The following is a 13993-nucleotide window of genomic DNA, read 5'->3' as shown; positions in this document are numbered from 1 at the left end:
AGTTTTTCTCTTTAAGTATAAAACAGCATGCTTCTGGAATTCCACATTTAAATTTAATCAGAATACACTTCAAGTGAAACCCATGTGAATGAAGACAACCCCATGAGTCCAGGATGCTTCAGAGATAAGGATACCACAGTTTAGGATATTGAAAACATTGCCATCTACACATTAAACTGAATTATTGTAGGATACTTGGGGCAATTGATGTTACCCAAACAATTCAATCAATATCCTAACAGGCAAACATTTGCACTGCCAAAAGGTACTGTTTATCAATAGATTTCCTCTTAAAAACTAGCAACATAAGCTTCAGACAGTATTTTCCAGGTGTTTAATCTTCCCTTTGAAATTTTTTAATAAAAGGTGATACAACTTACAGTTTACGACAACTTTCACTTTTTTCACATCTGGGAATGACACATCATTTTCTGCACTGCATTCATATTCTCCAGCCTGGTCCCTTGTAATTCCGTAGATGTCCAAATATTGTCCGTTTTCAAATGGTTTTGCTACACGAGAAAAATTTTAAAAAGTACAGTGTGTTTAATTGTATCTGCCTGAGGCTTCATTCAAGTAAAACAACAATCACATGTCTTCCTATTAGATATTGCTGACAAAATAATTTCAAAAGAAACTGGGGAATTATTAAACCTTTTGTTCTCTTATGTTCAGAGGTAAAGTCAGAGAAAAAAGCAGAAACTGAACAAGGGATACTAAAACAACTGTTTCCCCAGAACAGGATATACATGTGTTCTTTTTAATTGATTGTGGTCTCCTAACCTCCTCACACATCAAATCAAGCTCTGCACATTTCTGTAATTGAGTTCAACAACCTCCTAGCAGTGTAGAGCAAATTCAGTAATATGACTTGGTACATATTGACTTTTATATAGTGTAAGCTAGCAACTTGACATCTAACCTAACTAAATGTTACTTCTCTTTTGGGGAAATCTCACACTCATTCACAAGGTTTCAAGCTAGATGGCTTAATAAAGTATGGAGATGTATTAAAACATTGCCATATTTCAGTGTTCATATTTATTAAGGTTTTGAAGGAAGGTACACTATATATAATCCACAGAGAAGGAAACGGCAACCCACTCCAGTGTTCTTGCCTGGAGAATCCCAGGGACAGCGGAGCCTGGTGGGCTGCCATCTATGGGGTCGCACAGAGTCAGACACAACTGAAGCTACAGCAGGAGTGTGTGCATGCTAAGTTGCTTCAGTTGTTTCCAGCTCTGACTCTTTGCGACCCTATGGACTGGAGCTTACCAGGCTCCTCTGTCCATGGGATTCTCCAGGCAAGAATACTGGAGCGGGTTGGCATGCCGTCCTCCAGGGGATCTCCCCGACCCAGGGGCTGAACCCTCATGTCTCCTGCATTGGCTGGTGGGTTCTTTACCACCAGCAGCACCTGGGAAGCCCTATAATCTGCAGTGTTTAGAATTTATATGATTAAGTCATTTCTCCATTTATCTGGCCAATCACAGCTTGTAGGTTGAGGAGAGTTATACTTCTGAGATGATAATCAGTTGATAAGCTATTGCAGGTATACAGAGGCGAGCTTATAAAAGAAGCAATTGTCTTCAAATTCATATGCTTAAAATCTGATTTTATAATCATTTCTTTGCTCAACCTAGTTCCTTTATCTGACTACAATTCATTAATGTAATATTGATTTTCTATTGTTTCCTTCTGTTTCTCTTATTTTTCACCTATACAATGAAGATAATCTAGGCTTAAATGTGTCTGTAAAAACTATTGAAATATAGGGAGGACAAAATCCTTATTCACATCTAAGAATTTTAAAATATGATGGATTATGAAGGGGGATATTAAACAGAAATTAAAGTATGGGGAAAATTGATATCCTATATCAGAATTAAATAATCTCATTAGGCAGTATAAAATGAAGCCTATCATCACACGTGAAAAGGTAAAATGTTGTGAAAACTTGTAAAAGCAAACTTTATAAGGGTTAAACCTATTTTCAATAGGAGTGGGATGGGAAGGGAGATGAGAGGGTGGCTCAAGAGGGAGGGGACATATGTATACCTATGGCTAATTCATGTTAAGGTTTGACAGAAACCAGCACAATTCTGTAAAGCAATCATCCTTCAATCAAATAATAAATATATTTAATTTTTTTTAAATGACTGGGAATGAGAAGAAAAACCTCATAGGACCAAAGAAATAGAAAGCTGCACATAAATGATCACAAACTATAATTGTTTAGAACAGCAGAAAATTAGTAACTTTGTGTTATAATGTGATTTTATAGTATATTATAGAGTATATAATATATATAATATACAGATACATATATGTCATAATAATGATATAGCTTTTAAATTATAATCACTGTTCAAAAAATTTTTACATGGGGAATTCCCTGGTGGTCCAGTGGTTAGGACTAACTCCACTTTTCCACTGTAGGGACATACATCCCATCCTTGCTTGGGAAAATAAGATCCCACTAGCTGCCTAGTGTGGCCAAAAGAAAACAACAAGAAATGCGTATCTGAAAATGTTACATGCATATTTCCATTTTTGTGTACTGATATAATTTTAAGAAGCGTTACCCGCTAAAATGCATGTTTTTGATAAATAAATCATTAAATATGATGTGTATTAATGTATGCAATTTTTTAAAGAAATACATTAGATTTGTATGTCTATGGGAAATAAAAAGTATAATAAAAAAGGGAAAAATAGGTTTCTGAAATATAAAAAGGAGCATTTTTTTTCTCTCCTAAATGGTTAAATGACATATTTGGAAAGATTGACAGCAACTAAAGAAGTTGTATGATAAAATTTCATTCAACTCTGGAGAACACCATTTAAATCTATTGAACGAATTTACAACTACCAGAATTATATCAAAAGATATTTATGCATTGCAGCCAGTGAATGGGCAATACTGCCAATACTAGCTATCGATAAAATGACATTAATAAAAAGAAGCATAAGTGTATGGCCAGCATCTTAATTTTCCTTACTAGATTCCTGAGACTTTAATCTACTCCATTAATTCCATTTACTATGCATCAGCTCTTCCCAAAAGTGTGCTCTAAGTATTCTCTTGTTTTTATACAAATACAGTTCTGTTTCCATCCTGAACTCATCTTGCTCTTTTCTCAGTCTAATCTAGCCATGCTTGAATTCCAAATTTGAAACTTGCAGTTGTTTTGCCTAGAATTTATACCCTGGAGTATACTGGTTGTTAATAATTTACTTGGTTGTCTCTCTGGCTTTTGTTATCCTCAGTTTTCCTGAGTCATAATTCTTTACCTTAGTTTTAGAGTCAAGGAAACCAAACTTGTCCTTAGATACACGTCAGGGTCTCTCTCTATTTCCATCACTCTCCTAGCAAGGTGAGAGAATTTGGCATAGTACACTGAAATGCAAAGATTAACATTTCAGTTCACGCAATCTAACTCAAGTTTTCCCACAAATGGAGGGGAAAGACCAAGGCTGAAGGGATATAGTGACTTGGAATCCTTACCACTGCCAAGACTTCACAATGTTTATGATGTTGATGTACTATCCTAGGGTAGTCGTTATAAATCTGAAGATGTATTAAAAATTATGGAGTATTTTTATTTCTTAGGGTACCCATTATAAATATTAGCGAGCTATAAACTATTCTGACTTCTTCTGCATATGGGTTTTGCCATTCATCATGAGTACAAACAATTCCTGTTTTGTTGTCTCTGTGTTCCTAGCTCCAGCATAGTACTTGAAACAGTATACACTTGGTAAATATTTATTGAATAAGTAAATGCATATATTGATTCAAGAATTAATAAAATCCTATAAGGGTAGTGCACAAAGAATCTAAAGTGAATGCCCATATTCAAAGAAGTTGTCAGTTTTCTTTCAGCCAAGAGGAAGGGAAAGAACTTTAAAGAGTTATCATCCTTACCGACTTCTTGACAGCACAGTGACGGCAGTGGTGAGAACAGACTGTGTAGCTGTCATAGATCTTTTTTTAAGATTATAAAGACTAACAAAAACTTTAAATACAATATTGAAGAAAAAAAGCTAAGTATTGCCTGTAATCTAAACAATAGTTTTCCTGTGTGTTAAATGTCTTCTAGACATGTGTAGACGCTTCTCCAGAATATAGAGAACTGAAGAAATTCCACAAGCTTTCAGTCATGCCACTATTATTACCCTCTTCAAAAGGAAAGCTTAGAAATAGTATGCAGCTATGCTTTATAATATCACTCTCATACTGATTTCTGATAAGAATCTGGCCAGAAAGAGTTCTATCAGTTCAGTTCAGTTTATTTCAGTCGCTCAGTTGTGTCCAACTCTTTGCGACCCCATGAATTGCAGCATGCCAGGCTTCCCTGTCCATCACCAACTCCTGGAGTTCACCCAAACTCATGTCCATCGAGTTGGTGATGCCATCCAGCCATCTCATCCTCTGTCGTCCCCTTCTCCTCCTGCCTCCAATCCCTCCTGGCATCAGAGTCTTTTCCAATGAGTTAACTCTTCGGATGAGGTGGCCAAAGTACTGGAGTTTCAGCTTTAGCATCAGTCCTTCCAAAGAACACACAGGACTGATCTCCTTTAGAAGGGACTGGTTGGGTCTCCTTGCAGTCCTATATTGGCCACTAAATGATATCTAGATTTGGCTTTATGATTTGGAAAAGCATGTGAAATTATTAGTAACAACATCATATTTCTACAAAGTGCTAATATGTTTGCAAAAAACATTTGAAAAAATGTTTCTTTTCTCTTCATTTCTAGTACACTGGGTGTGTGCTCAGTTCGATTCGTTAGTGGTATCCAATTCTTTGTGACTCTATGTGCTGTATCCTGCCAGGCTTCTCTGTCCATGGGATTCTCCAGAGATGAATACTGGAGTGGGTTCCCAGGCCCTCCTCCAGGGGATCTTCTGGACCCAGGGATCATACCCCTGTCTCTTATGTCTGCTGCATTGTCAGGTAGGTCCTTTACCACTCAGGCCACCTGGGAAGTCCTTCTAGCACATTATCCTTCACTAATTTTCCTCTCATCTCTCTAACTTTTTCACTGTTTCAAAATCCTTCACATCTCCCAAATATTGCTTCTGTCCTATGATCTCCTTTTTTCTTCATTCAGTACATTTTCCAAAATTCAAGGGATCTTGTTCACTCATTTTCATTCCATTATTATCCACATGCTGATTAGTATCTGATTGATCTGTTTAACTTATATCTGTGTCCTGAATTTTAGGCACAATTATTCAGCTGGACATCTCCCTTTGGATGTCTCACAGGCATCTCAGAATCAAATCACCAAAACTAAACTTAACTTTCCTGCCATACTTGAGACTCCCCCTGAGTTCCAAGTCTCAGTGAGTGATCTGATTATCACCCAGTTGCTCAAGCCACAAATCTTAGCATTAACTTTGACAGCACCTTTTGTCTTAGTTCATAAACCATCAGTCACTGTGTCCTGTCAATTTTACCTCCTAAATAAATTCTCAAACCTCTCCTAGGAGCCCCTACGTCTCAGTTACTTATCTCTGAAAGCATATACTCAGATGTGCCAATGACTGCATTCTGCTTTGCAGTCATTTCAGTAATTTTCCAAAACGCTTGCTCAGAAACAGTCAACCCATTTTTCAAGGCTGCCCTGCAGGAATATTATTTTTTAGGGTCTCATAGCCATTTATTACTAAATAGTTCTCTGGAACTGAATTTTAAAACACTCTTTGAATGCTTCACTTACATTTATGATTGTAATGATTTTCTGTCATCTTGTTGTCTACCAGCATATTTATGTAAGTATCTCCTCTATGCATTTTACCATATTGAGTGGTTAGGGATGAGGGTTCTAGAACTAGTCTATATGGCTTCAAATGTCAACTCTGTCATTTACAAGCTCTGTGACCTGATACAAGGTATTTGACCAATAGTTTACTCAAATATGATGTGTGAGGATAGTAACATATGCCTCATATGTATGGTTGTTGTGAGGATTAAGAGGGTTAATGCAAGTAAAGTGTTTAGAATACTGATATATCATAGGAATATATATATATATATATTTCCACAAACTGCTAATATGTAATATTATAATATTATATATACATATTAGCACTCTGCAGAAGTATAATGAAAAAAAGGAATGGAAAATATTTAAAAATCAAAATTATTAACATAGGAATATAAAATATCTCAAATGAAATATTGATTTAAATTAATTGGAAGTCTAGATACTGAGAAAAAACTTCATTAAACTTTAAAGTATTTATCCGAGCATTTTGAGGTATTTATCTAAACTGAAGCAGATGGAGAAAAGAGTACAAATAACCAAACAAATCTTTAAACCAACAGAGCCTCAGTGATATATGGAAAGTATAAATTTCTCTCATATATGGATAACTGAGTCCCCTAAAGGGGAGAGAAAAAATATTTGAAGAAATAAAGGAGGTATTTTTTTTTTCCAAATTTGGCATATACAATAAAACTTCAGATAAATGAAGTTAATAATCACCAATCAGGATAAACACAAATAAAAATCACTCAAAAGCACAATATAATCAACTTGCTGAAAACCAAAGAGAAAGAGAAAATTTAAAAAGCATCCAGAGACAAAATAAACATTACATGTCAAGAAAGAGAAATAAATATTTGTTGCACCTGTCTGAAGTACATAAGCCAAAAGACAATGGAACACCACAAAAATGAATAAAAGTCTAGTCTCAGTCCTATAAGCTTCTATCTTAAGAAGCTAGAAAAAGAAGAACAAATGAAACCTAAATTAAACAGACCTTGTGGAAATAATAAAAATCAGAAATCAGTAAAATTAAAAACAGACAGTCAATAGATAAAATCAATGAAACCAAAAGTCAGTCTTTTAGAAGATCACTGAAGTGGGAAAAGCTTGGCCAGGCTGATAAAAAATAGAAAGATAACACAAATTATCGATATCAGAGGTGAAAGAGAGGATATTGCTACAGTCATAAGAAAAACTGAATAGCTACTAAGCAAATATGAAGAAAAACTCCCTAACATATAACTCAAGAATTTAGATTAAATGGACAAATAGCTGGAAAGACACAAATCTCAAAACTGACTTAGAAGAAATAGAAAATCTGAATATTCAATACATATTCAGTTCAGTTCAGTTCAGTTCAGTCGCTCAGTCACGTCCGACTCTTTGTGACCCCATGAATCGCAGCGCGCCAGGCCTTCCTGTCCATCACCAACTCCCGGAGTTCACTCAGACTCATGTCCATCGAGTCAGTGATACCATCCAGCCATCTCATCCTCTGTTGTCCCCTTCTCCTCCTGACCCAAATCCCTCCCAGCATCAGAGTCTTTTCCAATGAGTCGCATGGCCAAAGTACTGGAGTTTCAGCTTTAGCATCATTCCTTCCAAAGAAATCCCAGGGTTGATCTCCTTCAGAATGGACTGGTTGGATCTCCATGCAGCCCAAGGGACTCTCAAGAGTCTTCTCCAACACCACAGTTCAAAAGCATCAATTCTTCAGCCCTCAGCCTTCTTCACAGTCCAACTCTCACATCCATACATGACTACTGGAAAAACCATAGCCTTGACTAGACGGACCTTAGTCGGCAAAGTAAAGTCTCTGCTTTTGAATATGCTATCTAGGTTGGTCATAACTTTTCTTCCAAGGAGTAAGCGTCTTTTAATTTCATGGCTGCAATCACCATCTGCAGTGATTCTGGAGCCCAAATAAATAAAGTCTGACACTGTTTCCACTGTTTCTCCATCTATTTCAATTACAATAAATTAAAAGTGAAAGTCGCTCAGTCATGTCTGACTCTTTGTGACCCCACGGGCTATACAGTCCATGCAATTCTCCAGGCCCCAGGATGGCCATTCCCTTCTCCAGGGGATCTTCCCAGCCTAGGGATCGAACCCAGGTCTCCCACATCACAGCAGATTTTTTACTAGCTGAGCCACTAGGGAAGCCCTAAGAAGTTCAATTTATAACTTAAAAGTTCCCACATGGAAAATTCCAGAATCATGTTTAGTACAATTTTAAAAAAGAAATAATGCCAGATTTATACAAAGTCTTTCTGAAAATGGAGGAGAAAGATAATTCCCCAGATCATTTTGTAACTTACATTACCTCAGTATCAAAACTAATGGCAACAAAAGAGCAAAAAAACATAAATGTAAGCACAAAAATATTTTAACAACATCTTAGTAAACAAACCCAGTGACATATAAAAATGATAATATACCATTATTAAGTATGCTTTATCCCAGAATTGAAAGGCTGGTGATACAACTGGAATATCAAATAATATAATTTGTTTTATCAAGAACAACAACAATCTACATTATCTCTAAATGCAGGTAAATCATTGAAAGCATTCAACATTCATTCAAGATAATGTTTCAGAAAACTTAGGATTGAAGGAAACTTCTCAACGTGACAAAAACTTATGTGAAAACCTTACATCTAACCTCATACTTAATGATGTAAATGTTAATGCTTTTCCCCTAAAATGAGGGTCAAGGCAAGGTTGTCCACTCTGACCCAAAGCTTACACCTTATATATAAATTAACTCAACAATCATCATTGACTTTAATGTGAATCATAAAGCTATAAATATTTTAGGAGAAAACAAGGGGAAAAATTTGTTTTGGGCTGAAGGTTCTTAGATATGACATCTAAAACACAAGACATATAAGAAGATATGGATAAATTGGATTTCATCAAAATTAAACAAAACTTTGCTTTATAAAACACACCATTAATTAAATAGAAAGTCAAGCCATATAACAGGATAAAACTTTCTGAATCATATTGGACAAAGGACTTATATCAAGCATACATAAGGAACTCTCAAAGCTCAATAAAAATATACAACTTAATAAAGAAATGAACAAGAGATTTAAATAGATGACTTTTTTTTCAAGAAAATCAATTATTAAATAGATATGTCAAAAGGTGATAAACATCAGTGCTCAGTCACTTCAGTCATGTCCAACACTTTTTGACCCCTTGACTGTAGCCCACCAGGCTCTTCTGTCTATGGGACTTTCCTAGCAAGAATACTAAAGTGGGTTGCCATGCCCTCTTCCAGGGGATATTCCTGACCTAGAGATTGAACCCGCATCACCTATTTCTCCTCTATCGCAGGCAGATTCTTTATCACTGAATGACCAGGGAAGTTCCAATAAACATCATTAGTCATTATGAAAGTTAGGAAAATCAAAACCAAAATGAGATTTCATTGTATATGTATTAAAATGGGAAACACACACACACAAAAACACATGCAAAACAACACTAATTAGTGATGGTAGAAAGCAGAGTACTTGGAGCTCATCTATATTACTGGTAGAATGTGAAATGGCACTGTCCCTTTGAAAAAGTTTGTCACTTTCCTATAAAATTAAGCATGCATTTACCATGTTACCTAACAATTTTACTCCTAGAGAAATTTACATTTACACAGAAACCTGTATACAATGTGTATGTTGACTTTATTGGCAATTAGTAAAAGTGAAACCCAATGGTCCTTTAAATAGTGAATGAAGAAACAAATTGTGGTACATCCCTATAATGCAATAACATCTGTCAATAAAATTATTTATAAAATGAAAGATGTTTATATATATATATATATATATATATATATATATATATATATAAAACATGGGTTAATCTCAAATACATTTTACTAAATGGAAGAAAATAGACCCAAAAGGCTACATGTATGAGTTCATTTGTATAACATTCCATATTACTATAGATGTAAAGACTAGATCAGTTTTTGACAGGGGTTGGAGATGGAAAAGCTGGTTGACTATAGAAGAGCATCATGAAAGAATTTCTTAGAGTCCTTTAACTGTTTTGTATCTTGATTGTGGTGGTGAACACATGTAGATGTATTTGTTAAAACCTGGCTCAGAGGTTAAAGCGTCTGCCTCCAATGTGGGAGACCTGGGTTCAATCCCTGGGTCGGGAAGATCCCTTGGCGAAGGAAATGGCAATCCACTCCAGTATTCTTGCCTGGAGAATCCCATGGATGGAGAAGCCTAGTAGGTTACAGTCCACAGGGTTGCAAAGAGTCGGACACGACTGAGCGACTTCACCTCATAGAATTTTATGATACCTAAGAGTGGTTATTTACTTTGTGTAAATTAATAGACGAAGCATATTGATATGTAACATACAGTTACATACTCAATAAAATGACCCAAATAAAAAAGACAATGCCAAATGCTGGTGATGAAATGGGGCCTATAACACAGCTCTGTCCTAAGGAAAACACATGAAAAATTCTTTCCCAATCCTTTCAGTCCTAGAGGGAAGGGGAGTTTTAGGAGTATCCGTCAGTTCATGGTGAACATATTTGAGAAGTTCTGCAGCAGTGATGTGAATTACAACTCACTCTGCTATCTGTTGCCTTAGGATTTCAGCTGAAGGTTCCTTTTAGCATCCTATTACATTAGCTTTGTGACCCAAGGCCCTCTGAATAATACACTCTGTACTCCAGGGTCTGGCTAGAGAATGGAAGTCTGATTTCTATTATCACAAGTTCACATAGAGGAATAGCATTGATAAGGGATTACTTGAAGGGAATTCATTCATTTCTTCGGCTGTTTAATTTTTTCTTCTTTTCAGAATAAGCCAACATATTAGACTGTCCTCTTTCATTATTTTATTATGGTTCCCGTTAAAATTTCCTTTACCAAACTTTGCTTTAGTGTTATCATACCAGTATTTGAGAGCCATTATAAGAATGACCATATGAAATTTTCCATTATAGTTTTATCAGAAAAGTTACTGTGGTCCTACTGCTGTAATTGATGTGTCCACTTACTGAAGATCCCTGGGAAAAAATCACTGTGTATCTTAGTACTAGGAAAAGCTCTTACTTTTGACATTCTAATTTGCATTGATATTATGATACATGATTGTATACATTGTTTGTTTCCCTCTTCCTTCTTTTCTCTAGGCCACTAGATAATTTAAAACCAAAATAAAGGAAACTATATTTTTGATTTCTCTATACCTAGCATGTTTTGAGGATCATTAAGTAATAATATGTGAACATCATAAATAAGAATATAAAGGTGAAATTATCTGAAAAAAGCTATATTACATACAAATAAGAAGAACTGTATTAAAATAAATAAATTAGATGGTTTTCTATTAGATATTATGATAGATCCTTTGGATCTTACTTTGCTAAAAGCAAAAATATTTGCTGAGCAAACAGAAAAAAAAGCAGCATGGTGCCTAACAGGAATGTTGCAATAATTATGACACCATCTTGAGGTCATCAGATAACTTTCAAATAATTTACCTTGTTGAGGCATCTAAAAGTCATTTAGCATCTTGAGGAAATAGACATATGACAATAGTTAATTCTAAATGTGTTTGTATCAATACTACACACCTGCAGTAATCAAAGCTGTGTGGTACTAGTATAAAAAGACATATGGATCAATGGACCAGAATAGAGACCCCAAAAATAAACTCACACACCACAGTCAATTAATCTTTGACAAAGGATATAAGAACATAACAATAGAGAAAAGACATTCTCTTCAGTAAGTGGTTTTGGGGAAGCTGGACATCTACATGTACGTCAGTCAAGCTAAAACACACCCTCATGGCACACAAAAAAACAAACTAATTCCAAATGGCTTAAAGATTAAATATAACACATGACACCAAAAAATTCCTAGAGGAGAACATAGGCAAACATTCTCTGACATAAATTGCACCAAGGTTTTCTTAGGTCAGTCTTCCAAGGCAATAGAAATTAAAGCAAAAAATAAAGAAAAAGGGCCTAAATCAGAATTATAAGCTTTTGTACAGCAAAGGGAATCGTAAACCAAATGAAAAGACAGCTTAAAAATGTGAGAAAATATTTGTAAATGAAGCAACCAAGAAGGGTTTAATTTCCAAAATCTATAAACAGCTCATACAAACAACAACAGAAAACAAACAACCCAGTTGAACCATGGACAGAAGACTTAAACATACATTTCTAAAGGAAACACTAATGACCAATAGGCACATGAAAAGATGCTCAACATTGCTAAATATTAGAGAAATGCTAATCAAAAGAGAAGACTCTACACATGGACTTCATCAGATGGTCAATACAGAAAACAGATTGATTATATTCTTTGCAGCCAAAGATGGAAAAGCTCTATATAGTCAGCAAAAACAAGACCGGGGGCTGACTGTGGCCAGATGGTGAACTCCTTATTGCCAAATTCAGACATAAATTAAAGAAAGTAAGGAACATTCAGGTAAGACCTAAATCAAATTCCTTATGATTATGTACGGGGATGCACAGAGTCGGACACAACTGAAGTGACTTAGCAGCAGCATACAGTGGAAGTGACAAATAGATTCAGGATTAGAACTGATAGACAAAGCACCTGAAGAACTACAGAGAGAGGTTCATGATACTGTACAGGAGGCAGGGATCAAGAATATCCCCAAGAAAGAAACATAAAAAATCAAAATAGCTGTCTGAGGAGGCCTTACAAATAGCTGTGAAAAGAAGAGAAGAGAAAAGCAAAGGAGAAAAGGAAAGATAAACCCATATGAATGCAGATTCTCAAAGAATAGCAAGGAGAGATAAGAAAGCCTTCCTCAGTGATCAGTGCAAAAAAATGGAGGAAAACAATAGAATGGGAAATACTAGAGATCTCTTCAAGAAAATTAGAGATACCAAGGGAACATTTCATGAGACAATGGGCACAATAAAGGACAGAAATCGTATGGACCTAAAAGAAGCAGAAGATATTTAGAAGCTCAGTTCAGTTGTTCAGTTGTGTCGAACTCTTTGTGACCCTATGAACTGCAGCACACCAAGCCTCCCTGTCCATCAACTCCCACCAACTCCCGGAGTCAACCCAAACCCATGTCCATTGAGTTGGCGATGCCATCCAACCATCTTATCCTCTGTCATCCCCTTCTCCTCCTGCCCTGAATCTTTTCCAGAATCAGGGTCTTTTCAAATGAGTCAACTATTCGCATGAGGTGGCCAAAGTACTGGAGTTTCAGCTTTAGCATCATTCCTTCCAAAGAAATCCCAGTATTGATCTCCTTCAGAATGGACTGGTTGGATCTCCTTGCAGTCCAAGGGACTCTCAAGAGTCTTCTCCAACACCACAGCTCAAAAGCATCAATTCTTTGGCACTCAGCTTTCATCACAGTCCAACTCTCACATCCATACATGACCACTGGCAAAACAAAAGCCTTGACTAGACAGACCTTTGTTGACAAAGTAATGTCTCTGCTTTTCAATATCCTGTTTAGGTTGGACATAACTTTCCTTCCAAGGAGTAAGTGTCTTTTAATATCATGGCTGCAACACTAAGAAGAGGTGGCAAGAATACACAGAAGAACTGTACAAAAAATATTTTCATGACACAGGTAATCATGATAGTATGATCACTCACCTAGAGACAGACATCCTGGAATGCAAAGTCAAGTGGTCCTTAGAAAGCATCACTATGAACAAAGCTAGTGGAGATGATGGAATTCCAGTTGAACTATATCATATCCTAAAAGATGATCCTGTGAAATGCTGCACTCAATATGCCAGCAAAGTTGGAAAACTCAGAAATAGCCAGAGGACTAGAAAAGGTCAGTGTTCATTCCAATCCCAAAGAAAGGCAATGTCAAAGAATGCTCAAACTCACCTCACATGCTAGTAAAATAATGCTCAAAATTCTCCAAGCCAGACTTCAATAATACGTGAACCGTGAACTTCCAGATGTTCAAGCAGGTTTTAGAAAAGGCAGAGGAACAAGAGATCAAATTGCCAACATCCACTGGATCATCAAAAAAGCCATAGAGTTCCAGAAAAATGTCTATTTCTGCTTTATTGACTATGCCAAAGCCTTTGACTGTGTGGATCACAATAAACTGTGGAAAATTCTGAAAGAGATGGGAATACCAGACCACCTGACTACCTCTTGAAAAATCTGTATGCAGTCAGGAAGCAACAGTAGAACTGGACATGTAACAACAGA

General features: G+C 36.1%; 1 protein-coding gene across 1 annotated transcript in view; it reads right to left on the bottom strand.

The window, feature by feature from the left end:
• Positions 1-13993, bottom strand: part of NEGR1 (neuronal growth regulator 1) — a 988401-nt gene that overhangs the window by 293131 nt on the left and 681277 nt on the right. Inside the window, exon 4 of the mRNA XM_068964426.1 lies at positions 381-512. Within this exon, the coding sequence (XP_068820527.1) occupies positions 381-512 (132 nt within the window). The remainder of the gene's footprint in view (positions 1-380; positions 513-13993) is intronic.

The sequence above is a fragment of the Capricornis sumatraensis genome, chromosome 2 (assembly GCF_032405125.1).
Source record: "Capricornis sumatraensis isolate serow.1 chromosome 2, serow.2, whole genome shotgun sequence".
Classification (NCBI taxonomy): Eukaryota; Metazoa; Chordata; class Mammalia; order Artiodactyla; family Bovidae; genus Capricornis; species Capricornis sumatraensis.
Note: the sequence above shows the minus strand (reverse complement) of the source record. Positions and strands in the feature narration are given on the sequence as shown.